A 19,756-nucleotide genomic window follows, 5' to 3' on the forward strand; every position below is an offset into this window, starting at 1 on the left:
GCTGTTAGTGTAGGGTTTAGGCAGCAAAATTGTTTCCAAAGGCTGAGTTATAGAAAGTTAAGGGCTGGAGCACTGCCTAACCACTCCTTCCCCCCCAGAAGGGTTCTCCTCCCTTCTGCTTGCTTGCTGGAGGGCGCATGGGTGTGAATTTGGTGTGTTGACTTAGTCTTGGGTAGTATCAGTAGCTTGCTTGTGGTCTCTTATTTATGTTGTTTAAGCAACCTTTGCACCTAGTGCTGCATGTCACTGTACACTGAAGTCTGAGCACCTGGAAAAGGTGAGAAAAGCAGAGTGAAATGGAAATATGTATTGATTCTGCTGTTCATCTGGGGAAAGTTACCGTAGAAGTTAGAGTGCTCTCAAAATCACATTAATGCTGCATTTGTGTTTCACATAGAGGAGGAAGCTATTTATCAAGTAGCTGATCAGGAAAATGCATTTTGAATGCTCTGCTTTCAGCATTGCATTGCTTTTTAAAAGTGGTAATTAAAACTGTGCCCTTTCATTCTTCTGATTTCTCCCACTGCCCCTCCATGGCACTTTATCGTCCCTTGGGAAGGGATGTAGGTTTTGTTCTACTGTGGGGAGTGACCGGGTGGTAAGTCATGTGCTGGATTTAGTTAGAATGTAATCTTCTGGCCATCTGCTCAGGCACTCCCTGTGTTGCATTCCTCTCCTTTGCAAGCCAGTGTTAAAGGTGATCTGCGATGTGCAGGTGTTCAGAATGCTTTAACAGAATATGACCATGTGCCTACTTAGGACGTTTGAACAGTGTTTTCTGAGCCTTGCAGTAATTTGGCATGCTTAATTTTAATTATCTCACTGGTGTATGTAGCACCTGCTCAGAAAAAAACCAAAAACAAACATTCAGACTGTTTGAAAAATATGTGGATAACAAGGCTTTCTCCTTTGAACTGAATTTAAGAATATTTTGGTGTATGCTCTGCTATTGTTTTTCTGTCTTCCCACAGTGATTCTGGATTTTTAATTTTTTTTTTTTTTTAAATTTCTGGCTTGTGTTTACCTTTCCTAGTCTTTAGAAGTTTGTCTGACCCTCCAGGCCTTTGTAAGTGATGGCTGTAGAGCATCTGGAATCTTGTTATGGCTTTTAAAAATAATTATTTTAGTTTAGTTTAGTTTACTTTTTTTTTAGTAAGTTGCAGGCAATACTTCAACTTATTTTCTATTTTGTGTCTAATTAGAGTAACGCCAAAATGGTGAGAGATGGTTAGAGGGAAGAAGAAATCTCTGGATGAATTTAATGTTTACATAAAGTTTTGTCTGCTTTCTAATAACTCCGTGGAATAGATGTATCTCTGATACGCTCAAGTCTTTTTTGGAGATTAAATGAATCTTTGTGTGCAGGAAGGGCAGGTGCCTCTCTCTGCATCTCTTTCATGAAGTGTTTGCACATGCAGTGCAAAGCACTAGGTCTTGCCTTCCTTTCTAATTTTCTATCACTTTCATTCCCTCCCTGGTGTCCTGCTCATCCTGTGCAGTGGCATAGGATTGGCATAGTTCGATGTTTGCATCCGAGTGGGTGCACTTCGTGTGCTGTGGAGTTTGCTGAGGCAAGCCATTTGAAACTGAACAGAATTTGACATCTCCAGCTGGTTTAAAAATGCTCCTTTCCCAGAGAGCAGGAGTACTGTGGGATAACTGGGAGTGAGTCAGGAAATACGTGATCTAGACCATTAACTTACATTACGTTTAGGTTTTTGCTTTGTGGCAATGCAGGAGCAACTGTACCTGTAAAACCAGGTGTTGCTGGGTGCTCTAGAGAATAATTTCATTTTGTGGTACAAGTTTTATGTTCTAAAAATGATATTTTCTGTTATAAAAATGTACTGTTACACATGGCTTGATTTCATAGTACTTTCATGCTGTGTCATGTAGCAATGACTTTTCAGCCTTTGCTGTAATGCTGAGTACCTAATGCATCACTAACTAATGTAGAGCTTCAGAACTCAACTTCGAGTCCTTCCTATGCAGGCCTGCAGATAGAGCAAAAGAATTACTGATGAGATGAGACTCCCAGGTTTGTGATTCAGCTCTTAGTTATACGTTCTATTTGTTACATGCGCTTTGTAATTTATTTACGTGCACTTTGTCTAGAGCAATAGTGCTCATTCCTGGAAGTTGCTAAGGATTCAGTTTTTGACATGTGGGTCTGTAGCAGGCTTGTGATCTTTGTTTAGTCTGGCTGCTTCCCCTGAATATCCATGGGGCAGCTCTTGCTGAAGCCCTAAATAGGCAACCCCTCTCAGCTGCTGAGGCAGTGCAGGGTTTGCTGCCTTTCATCAAAGGAACCTCTGAATATTTAGGAGCTGTGACCACAAGGTACAAAAGGCATCTGTCTCTTAGTTTGCATATTGCTGATGCAGAGACTGTGTCTCTTCTCTGTGTTTAGGAGCCAGTGGCCCACTCCAGCTGCTGTTTCAGCAAATAATACCAAATTTCTACACTGGAGTTACCTCTGCTTCCCTGCTAACAGTAGTAGAGCTTGTCACAAACAGGGAGAAGTCAGCAGAAGCTTTCTGCATGTCCACTGCCTGCTTTTGCCTTTTTTCCCCAGGCATGGAAACATGCACTTGTTTCTTTGTCTCCTGCCTCTTGCAGAGGAGGGGAACAGGGAGGTTCAGACATTAGCTTGTGCCTGCCCACTCCAGGGCAGTATTTAATGAAATGTCTGCTTTTGTGTGGTATGCAAAGAAACCTAGAAAGTGGATAGATTGTCCTGCATATTTCTCAGTGGTTAAGCAAACTAATACAGAGATTTAAAAGCATCTGCATCTCCAGTCAAGAACAGTGACCTGCACGTTTTGCTTGCACCATTACGTTCAGCATCAGGTGTGCTTCAGGCCCTGAATCTGGGAGAAATGAACCAATTTATTTTGGACCTAAAGACTTGTGGGCCTTGTCAGTCTAGGTGAAAGCTCCAGCCCTTTTAACAGTAACGGCTCCTAATGTACCTGGTCCAGCATTTTCCTTCATGTGGGCATCTACTTGGACTGTAAATGCTCTCAGAGGAGAATTTCTGAAATAGCAATCTCAATAGACTGTTGTCACAGTTTGTTGCAGCTCTGAGTGCAATGGTGTCAGGGTATTTAAAAAAAAAAAGTTTATTTCTAGAACTTTTATATTGAAAATTGGACACTGTGAGCCTCCAATAAGTATTGGCAGCTCTGTTTCCTGGACGAAATTTTACTGCACCAGCTTTTAAATATTTCTGTACTTTGGTATATCTTGCTTCCTATCTTGTTAAGTATGTTTTCTTCTTAGGCTTAGTTTTCCACTGGGACAGCTAGCTGGAGCCTAGAGATGTCTTCTCTTAGTGCTTACACTTAGCAATTCTAGTGAGGATATGAGCTTGCAAAAGGGAAATGTAAACAAAATCTCCCCTAGGTAGACATGGACCTTCTCCATCTGGTGAGATAAGAGCCAATACTGTTTTATGTTTTAACAATTCTATTTTTATATATAAATACTGTCCTGGAATTAAATTAACAGAGTAGAGGTTGTAAAAATGACATTTGAGTTTACACTGCTGTTTGTTTGGCTTATTGAATTTAATTGACAATGTCATAGTATAGAGCTACTTACAGAGCTGCTATTCAGGCTGGATGATTTTCAATTTGTGCTCTGCTATACCGTGTTTGGAGAATTTCTTTGTTTATAAAGAATTGTTTATTTTTTCTAGAGTGTTTGTATGTAACCTTGTAAGTGAGATGGTATGAAATGACATTTTGCTAAGCAGCAGTAACTTCTGGTGGCAAAGGAGTGATTGAGATTGCTTTGCATTAGACATATCACATTGCTTTCCAAACATTAAGCTTGCAATTGTTCTTTTAAATGCGTGACTTTAGAGAGCTGCTGTGGGGTACAACAGAGTTTTTGTCTCCAGATCTGTTTAACTGAGTGTGAATTTTTAGCTACCAGGACTGTGCAGGGGATGTTGTCCAGTTAATAAGATGCACTGTGCTGCTTTAACTCAAAGGAAACTGTAGCACGACAAATTCACTAACAATCTCTTATTTTGTTCTTTTCCTTTTTTCTCTTTACAGTAAAAAAAGCTAAACTCCATGGACCACCAGGTAAGTTATGCTCTTCTGCTTGTTTGCAGCAATGGGGACCCCAGCTCTTTCACTGCTGTTTGTGGTGCTTCCAGTTCATGGTGCCTCCAGTTTTTCTCCACCTCATCTCAGCTCCTTCATGTTCTCCTTAGGGGTGACCTAATCTACCTTGAGAATCCAGGCAGTTTGAATTAGTAGAAAACTTGAGGCTGTGACCTGGTGTCACAGCGGTAAGAAACCTCTGTCTGCTCAGCCGGGAGCAGGTGATGAATGAGGAAATGTGTTCCTTAACTGTCACCCTTCCCCACCCACCCGGCCCTTTCATCTCATCCTGATTCTTTCCCTGTTCAGAACAGGGCCTGAAAATATCCACTAAGCAGAACTGGTGTGTGCGTCTATGGATTTAGTGCCTTCTCAATCCTGACTGGGTCTGCTGGATGGGACTGCAGAAGTGAATCTGAATGTGGCAGTCAGTAATGGCTGTGCTTGGAATTAAAATCCCATCCAGGTTTTGTGTGTGCAACAGCTGGTCACACCCAGAGTTTACAGTCTGGGCAACTTCTTTTCACTGTGGTTCAGAAGCTGGCAAGGAGTCCCTTAGCAAGCAAATAGATTTATTGATTGAAATTTGTTGTACAGTCTACAAAAGAACAAGCACTTTTATAAAATTCCTATAAATAAAAGCTTCTGGCATAACTTATTCAAGTGTTTGGATCTGAAACAGTTGCCCACCTGTATTCATAACGTAATTGTTCAGCTTAATTCTTTGGATATAGCCATCCTCAGATTATGGCAGAAGACTTTCCAGGACTCATCTATATTCCACAGCAGATAAAGATCTGTCTGTGCACCAACCTTTAATTTCCAATGAAGGAAAACTGTCTGCCCAGACTGGAAGGGAGACAGTGTGCACTTTATCTTTTCCCTAATCAAGAGACCTGCTGACAAATGCAAAAGATTCGTCCTCTCGACTAGGTTTAAGTCAGCCAAGGTGTGTGGTGTCACTGACAAGCTCAGTGTCCCAGGAGAATGCAGGAGTTAAATAGACAGGGAGGGCTAATGTAGTAATGAATAACTGCATATGTAGGAATCACAATTCAGTGACTCTGACTCTTTCCTGAGCTTCTGGATCATGTAATTTCTGTTTCTTCCCTTCATGTTAGGATGTTGGAAACTGGATGCTGAGGTGTGCTATAGTAACCTACAGCAATGATGCATTAAAATTATACAATCATACAGTCATAGAATACTAAGGATTTGGAAGGGACCTAAAGAACCATCTAGTTCCATGCCATGGGCAGGGACACCTTCCACTAGACCAGGCTGCCCAGTGCCTTATCCTGCCCGGCCTCAAACACTACCAGGACTGGGCGTCCACAGCTTCCTCGTGCAACCTGAGCCAGTGTCTCAACACCTTCACAGTAAAGAATTTCTTGCTAATATCTAACTAAATTTCACCTCTTTCAATTTGTACCTGTTATTCCCTCTCCTATTATTATGGTCCCTGATGAAGAGTCACTTTCAGATTCCCTGTAGGCCCCTTCAGATACTGGAAAGTTGCTGTGAGATCTCTACACAATCTTCGCTGTGCCGGTCTGAACAGCTCTGACTTCCTGAGCCTGTCTTCATAGGAGAGGTTCTCCACTCTTCTTACTGACTTTGTTTCCTCCTCTGCACTTCCTCCAACACTTGTGTGTCTTTCTTATGATGGAGATGCCAGAACTGTATGCAGTAATCCAGGTGGGATGTCACAGGAGTAGAGGAGATGAATTTTCTTCCTCGACCTGCTGCTCACACTCCTTTGGTTGCATCCCAGGATACATTTGGCTTTCTGGGCTGTGAGCACACACTGCTGGCTTATGTTGAGTTACTCATCAGCCAGCTTCATGAGTTTGGCACAGTACCACCTCTCCATCCTGTCCAGGTCCCTCTGAGTGGCATTCCTTCCCTCCAGAGCATGACTGCACCACACAGCTTGGTGTCATCGGTGAGCTTGCTGAGGGTGCCCCTGATCCCACTGTTCTGTCACTGACAAAGGTGATGAACAGTATCGGCCCCAGTTCTGACCCCTGAGGGACGCCAGTTGTCGCTGGTAACCAGATGAGTCACTGACCACAAGTCTTTGGGTTTGGCCAGCCAGCCAGTTCTTTATGCACAGAGTCCTCCATCCATCAAATCCATGTCTGATTTGAAGACAGAGATGTTGTGCTTTGCAACATCAGTTACTCTGCCCCATCCAACAGTGCTGTAGCCCTAGAAGGTCATCAAATTTGTCAGCTATGTTTCCCCTTTGTAAAGCTACCTTGGCTGTTACATCTTTGTTTTCCATGTGAAATTTTGACAGTATTAAAATTGACTTCAGATTGAACACTGTGAATAGATGCACAGAACACCAAAGTATTAAAGTATGTACACTGCTTTCTGGGTACTTAGCATGTCTTGTTGCAGGCTGATTGAAACTGATAGATAGGCCTAAGGTGATAATTCCCTTTGAAAGGGAGTGTGTTCCTTCTTGCATGCTGATATTCAAACTTTGAATGTGTCTGTGCTTTGCTGCTTTTGGTTTTATTAGCAAAGAGATAGCAGAAATTAGGAGAAAAGTTCTTCCAGGATTTTTCTTCTGATTTAAAATTAAAAGCAAAACATCTAAACAGAGGCTTTCTTGTCTAGATGTGAGTGTGATGTGGTTTTCCTAGGTCAGGTCCATTTCTGCACATTTACCAATGAATCTGTATTTTTCTTCTGCCCCTGACTGGCCTGTAAAGTTCTTTGTGGACACATGGGTGGAAAAATTGAATTGGGACTAGGAGAGCAGTTGGATCAGGAGGGAAGAGATGATATGACTAACCCAACCTCTTGCTTGTATGGGTCAGAAGGGAAGATATTATATGACCAACCCAGTCTTTTGCTTGTATGTTTTGCAGGTTTGTTTTTCACACTGTTTAGTATACATGATGGGTCCTGTGCCTTTGGACTGTCTCTTCTTCCTTTTGTCTGTATTTCAGGAGTGACATCATACTAAGTGTCTGTGATCTCTAGGATTTTACACTCTTTGTCCTTGTCTTACTGCAAGTGAACACTTGGGTTTTTTTGTTCATTTATGCTTGGATTTCTAAAAAAGCTGTGATTGGAAATTTGATGCATGTGGAAAACATCTTGAACCTTTGGCTTCTTAAACCCAGTGATATCTTCCCATACGGGCTTTTCATCTGAGGCCTGTCTGGATGCACTGTATGAACTGATAACTTTGCAGTGTTGCAGGTGATGTGGTGGAAGAGTGTGACAATGGAGGTAACATTTTGTGTCTCATCCCCCAGATAAATTCAATACGTATGTGACCTTGAAGGTGCAAAATGTGAAGAGCACGACGGTGGCCGTGCGAGGTGACCAGCCCTGCTGGGAACAGGATTTTATGTTGTAAGTATGGTGGCACAGCACGAAATGCTTGTGGTTGAGTCTTTCTGCAGCCCTGGTGTTCATACAGAGCTGCTAGTGTTGTAGGAATCGGAATGTTTGGGTAGGTAAAACGCACAAGCCTGTTGACAACCTAAATAATTTTCTTCCCTGTTGTACACATTGGCCTGTGGTGGAAGATGTGTGTTGGGAGATTGTCTCGGCTGGTGCCATGGACTGGCAATTACCAGTCAGGTCTGTAGTGAGAGGCTGAGTGTGAGGCTGAGCTGGGAAGTTACTGTGTGGGTTGGGTCTGGATTGATGTTGTCCTTGGCCAGTATGTGCACAGCTGTGCCTGTAAGCTGAGACACACACACACCTACAATACAGCTTAGCCAAGGACTAAAGGCCCATAGCTGAGCTTAAATGGAGCTCCTGGGCGGGGGAAGAGTGCTAGAGAGGCTGGTCAGGGCAATTAAAGGCTGTAGTTAGTGCACTCAGGGCCTCTACGAGGTGATCCTGGTTACCTCAGTTGGGAGCTGCTCCATGAGCAGCAGAACCAGTTCATTCCAGGTTTCCCAGGGCTTCTGGTGCACTTGGCACTTCTGATTTGCTTTGGTTCTCATGGACATGACATATAGCCAAGGATTTCCCAGTATCTTTTAGAATGGTGGGGGTTTTTTCTGGTGGATGAATGATTGATTGATTATACTGCCTGTGCTTCTGTTTCTCTAGCTTTGTCAGGCAAATTGAACTAAATTTACTAAATGGTGGGGGGGGGAATGATGTATTCATTTTGTGGGGTCAGAGCTAGCTAGTGCTGGTGTTTGTCAGTGGGTTTGAGGTGTTTACATAGTATCTGTAGTAAGAGACCCCCCCCCCCAATAGAATTTTGTGAATATGTTTCCTAATCCAGCCGCAATTTGTTTCTCCTCAGTTGAAAGTGGGAGGTTGTTGCCTCAGGTTAAGGTCACCTGGGTCAGTACAGTATTTTCATCACAGCTGTGCTCTCACCTCCCTTGTTTGGTAGTACTCTGCATTTGGAGCAGCACAAGAGGTGTGTGCTCCTGCAGGGAGAGTCTGAGCCTGTCCTTTGGCATCTGGTGAAATGCACATGCTCCTGAACACCAGCATCTGCTCGGCTCTGCAGCTCTTGGTCAGACAGAGGCCATGATGTAAAACATTTCAGGCTGGGACAAGGAATTGAACCTACCCTTCAAGTCACATGCCCATACTCAAACTACTGACTCTTTCTGCCTGTGATTTGTGTTCATCCTGTAGGCAGGAGCTAGTTTTAGCCCCAGCCAGCTACGAAGGAGACTTCTCAGAGGTGATTTAAGAAAGCACTTGAATGTGTTGGATGAAGGCTCCCGTGGTTGCTTCTCCTCCCTCCCCTCAAGCAGCTCCTGGAGCTGCACTCTGGTACCAGCTGAGAGCTGAGCTAGTGTGCTGTAAAGTCACTGAGACGCTCCATAATTAGTTGCTAGGGAATATGGAAGCAGAATATTAGCTGAACTACCTTGCCATTATTGTCCCTGCTTTAGCCAGGCAACTCTACAGTAGTTCTGGTGTCTCCTTATAATAGAAATATTACATTTGAGAATGAATGTGTTTTGCATGATCCTGTGTACATTAAGTTGTCCTAGGGGAAACAGTGCTGGTATTCCAATACTGCTGTTATCTAGTTTGCTCTTTTTCTTTCTGGAGTTGGAAAAGGATTTTCAAAAAGCAGTTTTTCCCCAAGGGAAGGCTGCTTCTGCTATCTATGCTGTGTTTGCCTTTTTCATGAGGCATAGTAGAAGAACAGACCACAAGGAAAAAAAAGGCTTCCTGTCTGTGTTTGTTGGTTTTGCTGCCAAACTCCTTGTGAGACAAAGCATTGCAGAATTTGGGGCTCTGGGGTTGTTTAGATTTGGCTATGTACCAGACCAGTTAAGCATTTCAATGTATTCCCTGGGGACATCTTTGAATTTTGAAGGAGCTTTAAAACAGCTGCATATTTGCTGCATATTTGCAGGAAACACCTCGAGTGAAAGTGCCCACTGATATTTAGAACAGTTATTAGATTGGTGTTGAAGTTGTGAGAAATGCCTTTATTTCAATCCTGTGTGTGTAGAAAGTGACAGACACCAAATTTCAGTCTCGGCTCTTTTGTTCTTAGAAGCTGTTCTGCATCTAACCAGAAGGTGGAGAAAGGGAGACACAAAGGCAATCAAAGCCACTGTACAAAAATTCTTTTTATTTATTATTCTTGGTGACCTGTCCTTTGGAGATCTGTAGAGCAGTCCTTTGGGTGTATCATGACCAGTGTCCTGCTCTGACAGTGTATGTTGATGAAAAGTACATGGTTTTACACTGTGACTGAAAATAGAGTATTACTTCCTCCCTTCCCTTTCTGGACTCACACTGTTCCAGTCAGCAGTCAGCCAGTCATCATCAGCCTGCAATCTGATGAATATCAAGCAGGGTGAGGGCAGAGCAGTGCTGGTACAGCTGTTGGCCACACTGAGTAACCCTGTAAGAGGATGCTGGAGACTCTATTACAAGATGACAGCAGTAAAGTCATAGAAGGCTGTGTAACAGCTTGATTTTGGACAGACTAGGCCACTCAACTGGATGCTCCTAACCTCAATTTCTGTGTGCCAAACAAGAACAGAAGCACTTGGATTTAAAATAGACATTTATATGCTTTACTGTAGCTGTAGAGTTTGTCTTGAACCTTGTAGATATGATATTCTCTTTCAGTTGCAAGGAGAAAAGTTCAAGTGGATGCTTGGATTTGCAGCAGCTCTTTCTGATTTTGACCATGATGGCAGTCCATAGAAATAAGACAGTAACATGCTTTTAAATGTCCTTGATAGCTGTAAGATAAATATATTTGGGCAGAGGGCAGCAGCACTGACTGTCCAAGATGCCTACTTTTGGGGATTAACAGTTGCAATAAATGGAAGCCCTGAGCTTGAAAAATTATGGGTTATAGCCTTTCTTCATGATAACTGTGAAACAGCTATACTGTCAACAGACAGCTCAGGATTCTTCTCTACTTTATTGTTTTTACCAGTGTCTAATGTATATGTGTTAGGCTATTCTGAAATAGGCATGTTACAAACTAGTATGCAGAAGTGAGGCATAAATGCTATAAAACATTGAGATGAAGCAAATTTGAGATGCATCCTTTTGTTAATAAGAGGAAAGATGTTTATGAAAACTTTCAGGTCAATATTTCTAAGAACCTGTCACCCAGTGGCCGTGTGGAAGTAACTGGTGCTGGAGCAGAAGTGGTGCCACACAGCCCCAAGAAATAGGTAGTGCTGCTGATGCAGCTGTGCTGGATGTGGGACTGTTACTTTTGGCTAGGAGTACCTCCACTCATGGGTAAGAATTGGCATGTTTGCACCTGCCCGAGTACACTTGTGTTGCTGTGCTGCCAAGGGAGACACTCACTTTGTTAAAAATGGGGTGCCTGATGACAAAGAGCAGCTCACCTCTAGGTTTTGGTCCAAGGTACACTTCCTTCTCCTGTGTAAATAGCTGCAGAGATGAGTTCCCTACTGGCAGTTCATGCATGACATAGTTCAGAGTTTTAGTTTGCACTCTTTGTGTAATTAGTATTAACTGTGAGTTACTAGAAACTGGTGTTCCTTGTGAGTATAAGCTGCCTCAGCCACACAATTCCAGGAGCTCTCTGTAGCTCGACACAGCTCTGTGGAAATAGTTCACTGGTATAATCATGGTGGTAGTGCAGAACATGAAACAAAATTAGATTGTATTCTGCTTTTTTCTCATCTATGCTGCCTTTACTTTTTCTTGCAGTGAGATCAATCGGCTGGACCTGGGCCTAATTGTGGAAGTATGGAACAAAGGACTGATATGGGACACCCTGGTTGGGACTGTGTGGATTGCTCTGAAGGCCATTCACCAATCTGATGAGGTTAAGCTGACAGAGAACCTGTATTTGCTCCAGTGTTGATAATTAATGAATTACAAGTCTGGCCTGGTGCAGCCTAGACTGAGCTCCTCAGCAAAACTTCCACTTGCAAAGTCAGGAAGGCTGAGTGAGCAGAGAGGGCTTCTCAACACATTATTTTTGATTTTGTAGTGAGATCACAACTGAGAGCCCTCACATAGGGCTCTTTGGTCTCATTTCACTTGTGTGGACTCAAGAACTAGGGCTTGGTCTGTTAAGGAACACAGACAAGTGTCTGAAGTCTGACTGCTTAGTCTAATGGTCAGATTCCTATGACTTACTGCTAAAGACCTCTGTCTTGTCCAGCTGACAAGGCAGGCCCAGAGCACATCTGTAATATCTTCTTAGGGCTGCTGGTTGTAGTGTTGGATGAACCTTGTGCTAGTATATATGGGCAAAAGTAGGAAGTTGGATGTGCCAATGTCTGTAAGTGCCCTAATTACTGAGTTTGGCAGTTGTTGTGGCTAAACATCTTTAACTCAAATTTTAGGGTATTTACTTAGAAGATTATTGGATTTGAGCAGGGAGAGGTAGATAATATTTTCCACACAAGGAAAAGAGTGGGGATGCTCTGCAGTGTGGCCGTGAGGTCTGGCTGGTGCTCAGTTCCTTTTGCTGTCCAGATGCTCCTCAGTCCTGCCTTTGAGGGTCTACCTTTGCAGTTCCACTGAGAAGGCAGCACTTCTCTTTGCTGCTTGCTCTGGTAGATGCCTCTGAGATTTGGAAGAAATCTAGAAATTTGGAAGCAAAAGCCAGTGCATGCTGAATGGATGTAATTTGATGTTAAAATAGGGTTGATAATGCTGTTAAACTGTATTAGCAAATACAGTTTGGACTGTATTAGTAAATGTGTGAGAGTTGGTGCATAAAGTTCTTCAGACTTGAATGTTCATTCACATAAGGCCTTTGATTCACAGGAAGGTCCTGGGGAGTGGTCTACGCTGGAGGCAGAAGTTGTAATGAAACATGATGAAATCTGTGGAACCAAAAATCCAACTCCTCATAAAATTTTGCTGGACACAAGATTTGAATTACCTTTTGGTGAGTGTATTTCCATAACTTACTCAGGGTGCTGACAGCAGAGTGAAAGTGGGAACAGCTAAAGTTTTATAATCAAGTTGTGTTTATTCTCAGTTCAGTGGAGGTCATGTGGCTGGTATTAATTTTTTGTTTGGCTTCTTTCTAACGAGATCTGAATTAGTATGAAATACTTGAAAGTTCCTGGGTGCTGGAATATTTAGATTAGGAGCACAGTGTTTCAGGATTGTAAAGTCACACATTTTCTTCCTGATCAGGAGCATGTGCTTCTTTGAATCTAGACAGATTTGGCTCTAGAGGAGGTCAAGTGTGTTGTTAGAGCTATTCTTTAATGAGTGCACATAGCCCTCTTAGACATGTGCAGTTCAGTTAGTGAAACATTAATGCTTAGTGCTCCTGAACATTATCATTAGCAGAGTATATAAATAACTTAATGCTGTAAGAACTGCCTTTCTGGCAGTTACTTATGGTTGAAAAATAGAAAATACGGAAAAGGCGCTAATTGGAGCAAACTGATCTCAAGTAAAGTTGTGTGTACTTTAAAAATTTTATTTTACTTAAGCAAACAAAAGCAAGCCCCAAACCAAATAAACTCCAAAAGTAAGGCCTTAGCCAGAATGCATCCTAGGTTAGCATAACTTCTGTTTCCAGCTCTTGGCTGATGCTTGGGATCAAGAGCTGATATAATGTTTTTGGGGTTTGCGCTTTTTTTTTTTCGTGCACTGAACATTGAAGTGTTTCAAAATGTTCTGTCATTGCAAGTCTCATCCCTCTTCCTGTGCCTGTTGCATCCTTTTTGCTGCAATGCCCTAGTCAGTGTGAGCAATTTGTATTCTGCTCTAAGCAGGGGTAGAGCATTTGTGCAGGCAGTGGCGTTTGGTCAGCACCTGTCCAGATTGTCCATGTGTTGTGGGAAGAAGTTAGGACATTTGTGGGTCTCATGCTCTGCTTCCTGGTGCCAGGGGCTGATGCAGGCTTGGCCCTGCAGGTGGACAGTCAATCCAAGTTGTGTTTTGTGCTGTGAGTGCACTGTTGTGAGTGTGCACAGTCCCCTGGATGGTTGTACTTCTGGGAGAGCACAGTGTTCTGTAGGAGCAGTGGCACTGCTCTTTAAATACTGTCCAGTGTGCAGAGGGGAAGAGGTACCTGACGCCTCAGCTGTCCCAACAGCTATCTGATGCTGGTCAGGAGCTATCCCTCTTCCCCAGGGAAATATCCTGATGTTCCACTGCTGCTGTCTCTGGGAAGTTTATTGCTGAAGTTTCTTTTTATGCAAGAGGAGGATCAAGCCTGTCTTACCTCACCAAAAGCCTTGGTTCTTTGGTACAAGTGTTGAGGCTTCTGGGAGGGACAGAACAAGCACACAGAGCTGAAGATAAGGCTTGTAGCCACTCCCTTCTCATCTGAATTCATTCTGCCGTACTTGCTTGTAAACTGTCACTGCTTTAAGTTCTGGTGTCTCCCTTTTTATTGTGAGTATCCAAAAGAGAATTGCTTTCTTTTGCTGTTCATATTATGGACTGCATTGCATTTTGAGGTATTTTTTCAAGTGTAAGAAAACAGACTCCATGTAGTGAAGGAGTGTAGGGGGATGCCCCCAATGAGAGAGGGGCAAACTAGCCTTTGTCCCCCAAAAAAGGAAGGAAGCCCAGAAGTTTCTCCCAACGATCAGGTGAAAAGCCACCTTATAGGACCCCAGAGACTTCACTAAAACCTCGGGGTCACCTAATTGGATGAAAGCCAAAAGGTCCCGCCTGGGCCATAAGGTAGAAAAAGAGAGAACAAAAGGACCACGAGGCTTTTGTGAAGGTGTTTTACCAGGAGCAGACCTCTGTACCTGGATCGGATTTTCTGTTTATTGTTTTTCCTTTTATTAAACCTTTTTGTTTCCAACACTGCAGCAGAAGCCATCCTGCTCATTATTTGCCTCCAAAGGTAATAGCTGAGCTATCCTTGGTGTATTAAGTTCTCTTTTAAGGGCTCATAAAACCCTGGCCCGATAAAACAGAACTTAATAATGTAGGTATGTTAGAAAATCTGAATTTTAAAAATCAAAGTATTTCAGGTAATAATGTGTTTTCTCTTCCCATGCCAAATACTCAAATAACAGGGATTCCACACTGTTGTGTTGAATGGTTTTTGTTCTAGGGTGTGAAAAGTTGTCTGCCTGTCCAGGATTTCATAATGTCCAGGAAAAATGGGCGCATGAGTTAGCTCTTCAAAGGCTGCTCTTCCCTAGAAGAGTGCTGCAGTTTTTGCTTTGATCTCTATTTTCAGTCTGATGTGCCATGGCAAGGTCAGAAGCAGGTTGAAAAGCACTGAGGAGGCACTAAGAGTGTGTCATACTCCTCTAGAAAGTGGCATGTACCCACATCCCCTACTCCAGTGGTGCTTCCCCTCACACCATGACTAAGTGTCTCCTTCCATCACCTTTGGGACAGAGAAGGACTCTACACCATGGATTAGGCTCTGTCTCCTTTCCCTTGGAGGGATGCATGGAGCTCACAGCACTGCCTCTGCATCTCTCCCAGTGGATTTGCAGGTCAGTTTCCCTTTAGCTGGATGGCAGCAACAGGGATTCTTAGTGCCCTTCATGTTAAGATTCTTTGTCATATGAGTTGGGAACTGCTGCTTTATCCCTACACAGGGAAGTAAATGGATCACTGATGTGCAGTGGAAGTTCTTAAGTCAGCAGCTGGGCTGTAGAGGCAAGATTTTAATAACAGCAGGTTTGGAGTGACACTTAAGAACATTGTGTGTCGTGTTTTGTTTCCCAGGTGAAGATCTCCTGGCTATTGTAGATGCATGAGAACCAGAGTGATGTGTGGGTTCATGTACAGCTTGTGCTGCTTTTCAAGTTGGGTAAAACACTGCTGCTTGGGATAGCAGTTTTAAAAAAATCTGTGTGCTCTCCTGTTTGGCTGTGCTGCTGTGCTTTTTCTATAATTTCTGGCTGCTGTCTGATTTAGATGCACATAGATGTAGTATCCCAGGTTATTCAACATATTTTAAATATTTCGTTGTATTTAGGTGGAGCTTGAGAGGTTTTTAAGGGTTTGTAAAAGAGAATAAATTAATTTGAAAACCAGAAAAGCTGAAGTCCTTGATGTAAAACATGATGGTGTATGAAAAGAGGTTTAGAAACTGGTTTATTGTTTGCACTATATTTATCCCAGATTAGTTTCCTGTTTCTGCTTCCACCTGATACATTCAAGATTCTTCCTTCCTGGTATCTCTTCTACTGGTATTCTGGAGACAGGCAGCTGCTAAAGCTAAAATAAGTGCAAAACATGCTGATGCTGATAGTGGTAGTACATGATGAAGACAACTTAGAGATTTTTAATTTTTTTTTCTTTCATATAATGTTGTTTTCAAGTATTTACCAGACTTGGAGTTGGGAAGCAGTCATCTCCTAGCAAAGGCTGGTGGGAGTTTAGCCTCTGCTTCTGGTGATAGAAAATAAGCTTTTTTGAGGTCATGCAGGAGTTAAACTTTGTCAATGGCCAGATTTGTAATGGGACAAAGAATACTGATGGTGGCCCTCATGTGCGTGCCATTGCATGTTCCAGATGCAGCTGTTGCCTTGTGGTCAGTTAGTGTGACATCAGCACATGCTGTGCAGGGGAGGCAGCTCTGTGGGCCCTTCTGGGTTGCATATCTCTGTGTGATGGACTGCAGTGCTGGGGACCAGGCTGTCCTATGATGCTCTCTGCCAGCCCCATGTTCCTGAATGTGCAGTCTGACAGAAACAGAACGACTGGAAATCCTCCGCTACAAAAATCTGAGAAAACAAAGAGTGAGAATGGGAAATGTGAGGCATTATATTAACCAGTAGAGTGAGAAGGTTTGTGCTTGGTAGTCTATTAAAAATGGCAGTAAACGCCTTCTTCATGGTAAGAAGTGGTTGTTAGCCAAGACAGGCTGGAGCCACTTTCTCCTCTGATCATATCTGTTTCCTCTTAGGAACAAAGAGGCAAGGGAGGGATACAGCTTTCCTAGCTAGGTTCAGAAAATTTTCTGGTAGGGAGAAGACAATCATGCTATTACTGTTTTGATGCAGTGAGTGTGTGTTGGCACAGATTTTTCAGGATGCTGCTTTCCAAGTGTAAAATTGTTCTGCTTGATAGCAATTTACTCTGTCCCCCTTTTTTAGAAGTGCAGTGACTGTGCAAATCCCTCACAGGATGCAGTACTCAGAAATGCTTTTGGCTCCCAAACTATAGCAGTTTGGTTCTGTGCCAAGCAGCTTCTACTTCATAATTGGAGTGAAGATGCTTTTAGTGTTCTCAACACTCCCAGAGTGGGAGCATGCTGATCTGCATCTAACCATGAGATAGGGTAAATGTGCTTTGTTGTTTTAGTGTCTTGGGGACTGAACTGAAAAAAGGCTCAGCCAAGTAATTACAGTGAGAACTTATGAAGATTCCCGTACATTGGAAAAGGGAAGAAATTTGGGCTGGGAAGAGGGGAAGCCAGGTGAACACTTGCAGGAAAATAGGGGGAGAGAGGGTATCATTTCTGCTTTCAGCACTTGTTCTCCCTCCTGCCAAGCTAGGTTTTGCCCCAGCCCAGGACTTGCTACCTTTGGAAAACTCAGAAGGAACTAGGTGATGTGCAAGGTTCAGAGCAAGAACCAGAAAACCTGAGAAGAAGAAAAGCTTTAGGGCTGAAGTGCTTGGTTGTTGCCAAGCTAAGAGAGCTCTAAGCAGGAATGCTGTCATATTTAGCTTCCTGAGGGGTTTGACTGAGTGGTCTGTATGAATGCACCAAATTCTCCTCTTTTTTCCTTTTTCACTCTGACAAGTGACTGTACTGGTGTGTGCCCATTCCAGGTGTTAGGGCACACACTTGCCCTGAGCAGCCCCACCTGGGACCTCCACCCACATCCCTCCTCATGTGCCCAGGAATCCCACATCAGCTCAACTTGGAGCCTTCAATCCTGGGAGATGCTGTGGGAGTTGCTCATCCCCCACCCCAGCCATTGCCTTGTCTGTGCCTGCTTATAAACCCTGCAGATTCAGGAGCTCAGAGAAGATGGGGTTCAGCTTCCAGCTGGGGATGGCAGTATGAGCAAGGACAGTAAAGCTTGCAGTGTTTCTGTGTTTCAAATTAATAAGCACCAAAAGATACTGAATCTATCTGTCTGTCTCCTCTGTTTTTCAGCAATTTTGTTTCACTGACATGAGGCCCTACTCTTTGTGTTCACCAAGTATGATGTCAGTGTAGACCTGAGATGGCTGAGGCCTCAGGTGGCCTCTTTCTGGACTAGTTCATCTTTTTGTCTTTTAAACAGAAGTTAAGGTAGTGCAATAATTTCCATTGTAGTCAAAAGGTGAGCAGTGTTGCAGGAGCTGGCCAGTGGATGTGGCCTTACAAGCAGTCTGTGATCTCTGTGCTAGGGATTTCCACTCTGCATTCCAGAGAAGCAGCTTCAACAAAACTGCTGATTGAGGCAAAACACAACAGAAGCTTCCTCAAAAACAAACAAAAAAAATACTATCTCGTTGGGATTTCTTTTGGAAGGTAACTTGACTCAAGATGATAGGCCAGTTGCTTCATGTTTAAAGTTTGCTGTACAATAATTTTGTTGATGCTAGTATTGATGACAAGAGTTTCTCTGAGGTCAGGAAGATGTCCTTACAGCAGCTGTTATCTGGACAGTAGCTGATTTTTATCTCTGCTTGCATAAGAGGCTGTTTCAATAGAAGCAGCAGTCCTGCAGTAAAAATCTGACAGCTCTGTTTATGAAGTGGGCATCTGGGCTGTGAGATAGGAACAGTAAATCTAAGAGACAAGTGTTGCTCCTTGATGCCTGAGCATGCCACTACACCATAGTTTTTGGAAGGCATTGAGGCCTACCCTAAGACATCCTCAATTTCTGCAGTGTTGATGGTAGTCATTGCTTCACCCCTCCTGAGTCTCTTTAGTCTTGATTTCAGGCTCCAGATTTGAATTGTTTGGGCTCTGACTTTTAGTCCTCATTTCATGAGTTTTTTTTCACCTCTTAGAGAAGTGATGTCTTTCCAAGACAATTCCATGAGCTTTGCTGTAATTTTTCGATCTCTTCATGCCATTATTGGAGTTTGTCCTCCTAAATCTCATCAGGTTGAAGTGAAGCCATTCACTTCACTGATACCTTCTTTCTAGATCAGTGGTCCAGATTTGCTTTGAATGCCAGCCCTAGTTTGTGCAGAGACTATCTAATGAGTCTGTGCAGCTGTGATCCACAGCCCTGAAGATCAAAAACATGTGTGTGTGTTTCTACAACTCTAGTAGTTGTGGAAGAGTCTCTCATGTTTCTCTTACCTTGTTTTCTGATGGGTTTTAACAACAAATAATGTACTGTACATCAGAAAGAGAAGCTGGCTTTTTGTATTTTGCTTAAAATAAATTACTTTGGTCTCCCTCCAAGCAAGGAGAAATGGGCTGCCTTTTTTTCTATTTATTGCAGGTTTTTTGGAGTCAGATCCTAAGCTTCCATAAAATTTTCTCAACTGCAGAGTATTTTAACACCGTGTGTGGGTGAGGCTAGTTCCGTAAAAATTCAGTGGTGTTCCTGTTACAAAGATGTGGACATGAGTTCATAGTCCAAGGAAGTATCTACTGCTGAAACTTGAAATTCCACTAAATCTGGCATGTGCCTGTTAACAGTGGTTTGTGTTCTGTTCTCTGCAGTGTTTTTGGGCTTGTTGCCTTCCTAGGATGATAATTTGTATGACTGAGAGAGGACACACATGGAACAAACATTCTCTCAGAGTACAAGAAAAAAGCAGTTCTTGGTCCTTTCTGAAAGCATTGTGGGTTCCAATGGAATGCTCACCTGCCAATAAATCTTGTTCTTTTTTTCTGTGAGGCGTGAAAGTGGATGTAACTTTTAGAATCACCTTTTAATCAGGAGGCCACCCTGTCCTGCTTCTCCCATTCTCAGCAATGTGTAACTTAGCATATAATTGTGGTGGTGTCCATGGAGTACAGTTCATTGCAGGAAGCAAAATTATTGGCTCTTTCTGAGGTCACCTGAAACTGTAAAGAGTTACAGGAGATGGGAAAACCAGCTGAACTGGTATAGCACTATCTTCCTGTTAGCTTGCAGGGCTGGTGATGTTTTTAGCTGGAGCACTCCCTCCATTTCCTTCCTCTGTGAATTTTGCAGTTTCAGGCCATAAATAGCCAGATTTCAGAAGTTGCTACATTCAGGGATGCTGGCTAGGAAAAAAGCCCAAACAAAACAAATCCAAATCCTTTTTTTTTTGTTTTGTTTTCCAATGTTTTCACACCACTCCAT

At 42.9% G+C, this 19,756-nt stretch overlaps 1 protein-coding gene across 4 annotated transcripts in view; it reads left to right on the forward strand.

Moving 5' to 3' along the window:
* UNC13B (unc-13 homolog B) overlaps positions 1-19,756 on the forward strand; it is a 207,347-nt gene that overhangs the window by 21,858 nt on the left and 165,733 nt on the right. For all 4 annotated transcript variants that reach the window (XM_064405327.1, XM_064405329.1, XM_064405328.1 and 1 more), the window contains exons 2-5: positions 4,065-4,094; positions 7,391-7,490; positions 11,280-11,397; positions 12,351-12,474. In XM_064405327.1, the coding sequence (XP_064261397.1) occupies positions 4,065-4,094; positions 7,391-7,490; positions 11,280-11,397; positions 12,351-12,474 (372 nt within the window). The remainder of the gene's footprint in view (positions 1-4,064; positions 4,095-7,390; positions 7,491-11,279; positions 11,398-12,350; positions 12,475-19,756) is intronic.

Source organism: Passer domesticus, chromosome Z (genome assembly GCF_036417665.1).
Source record: "Passer domesticus isolate bPasDom1 chromosome Z, bPasDom1.hap1, whole genome shotgun sequence".
NCBI classification, from domain to species: Eukaryota; Metazoa; Chordata; class Aves; order Passeriformes; family Passeridae; genus Passer; species Passer domesticus.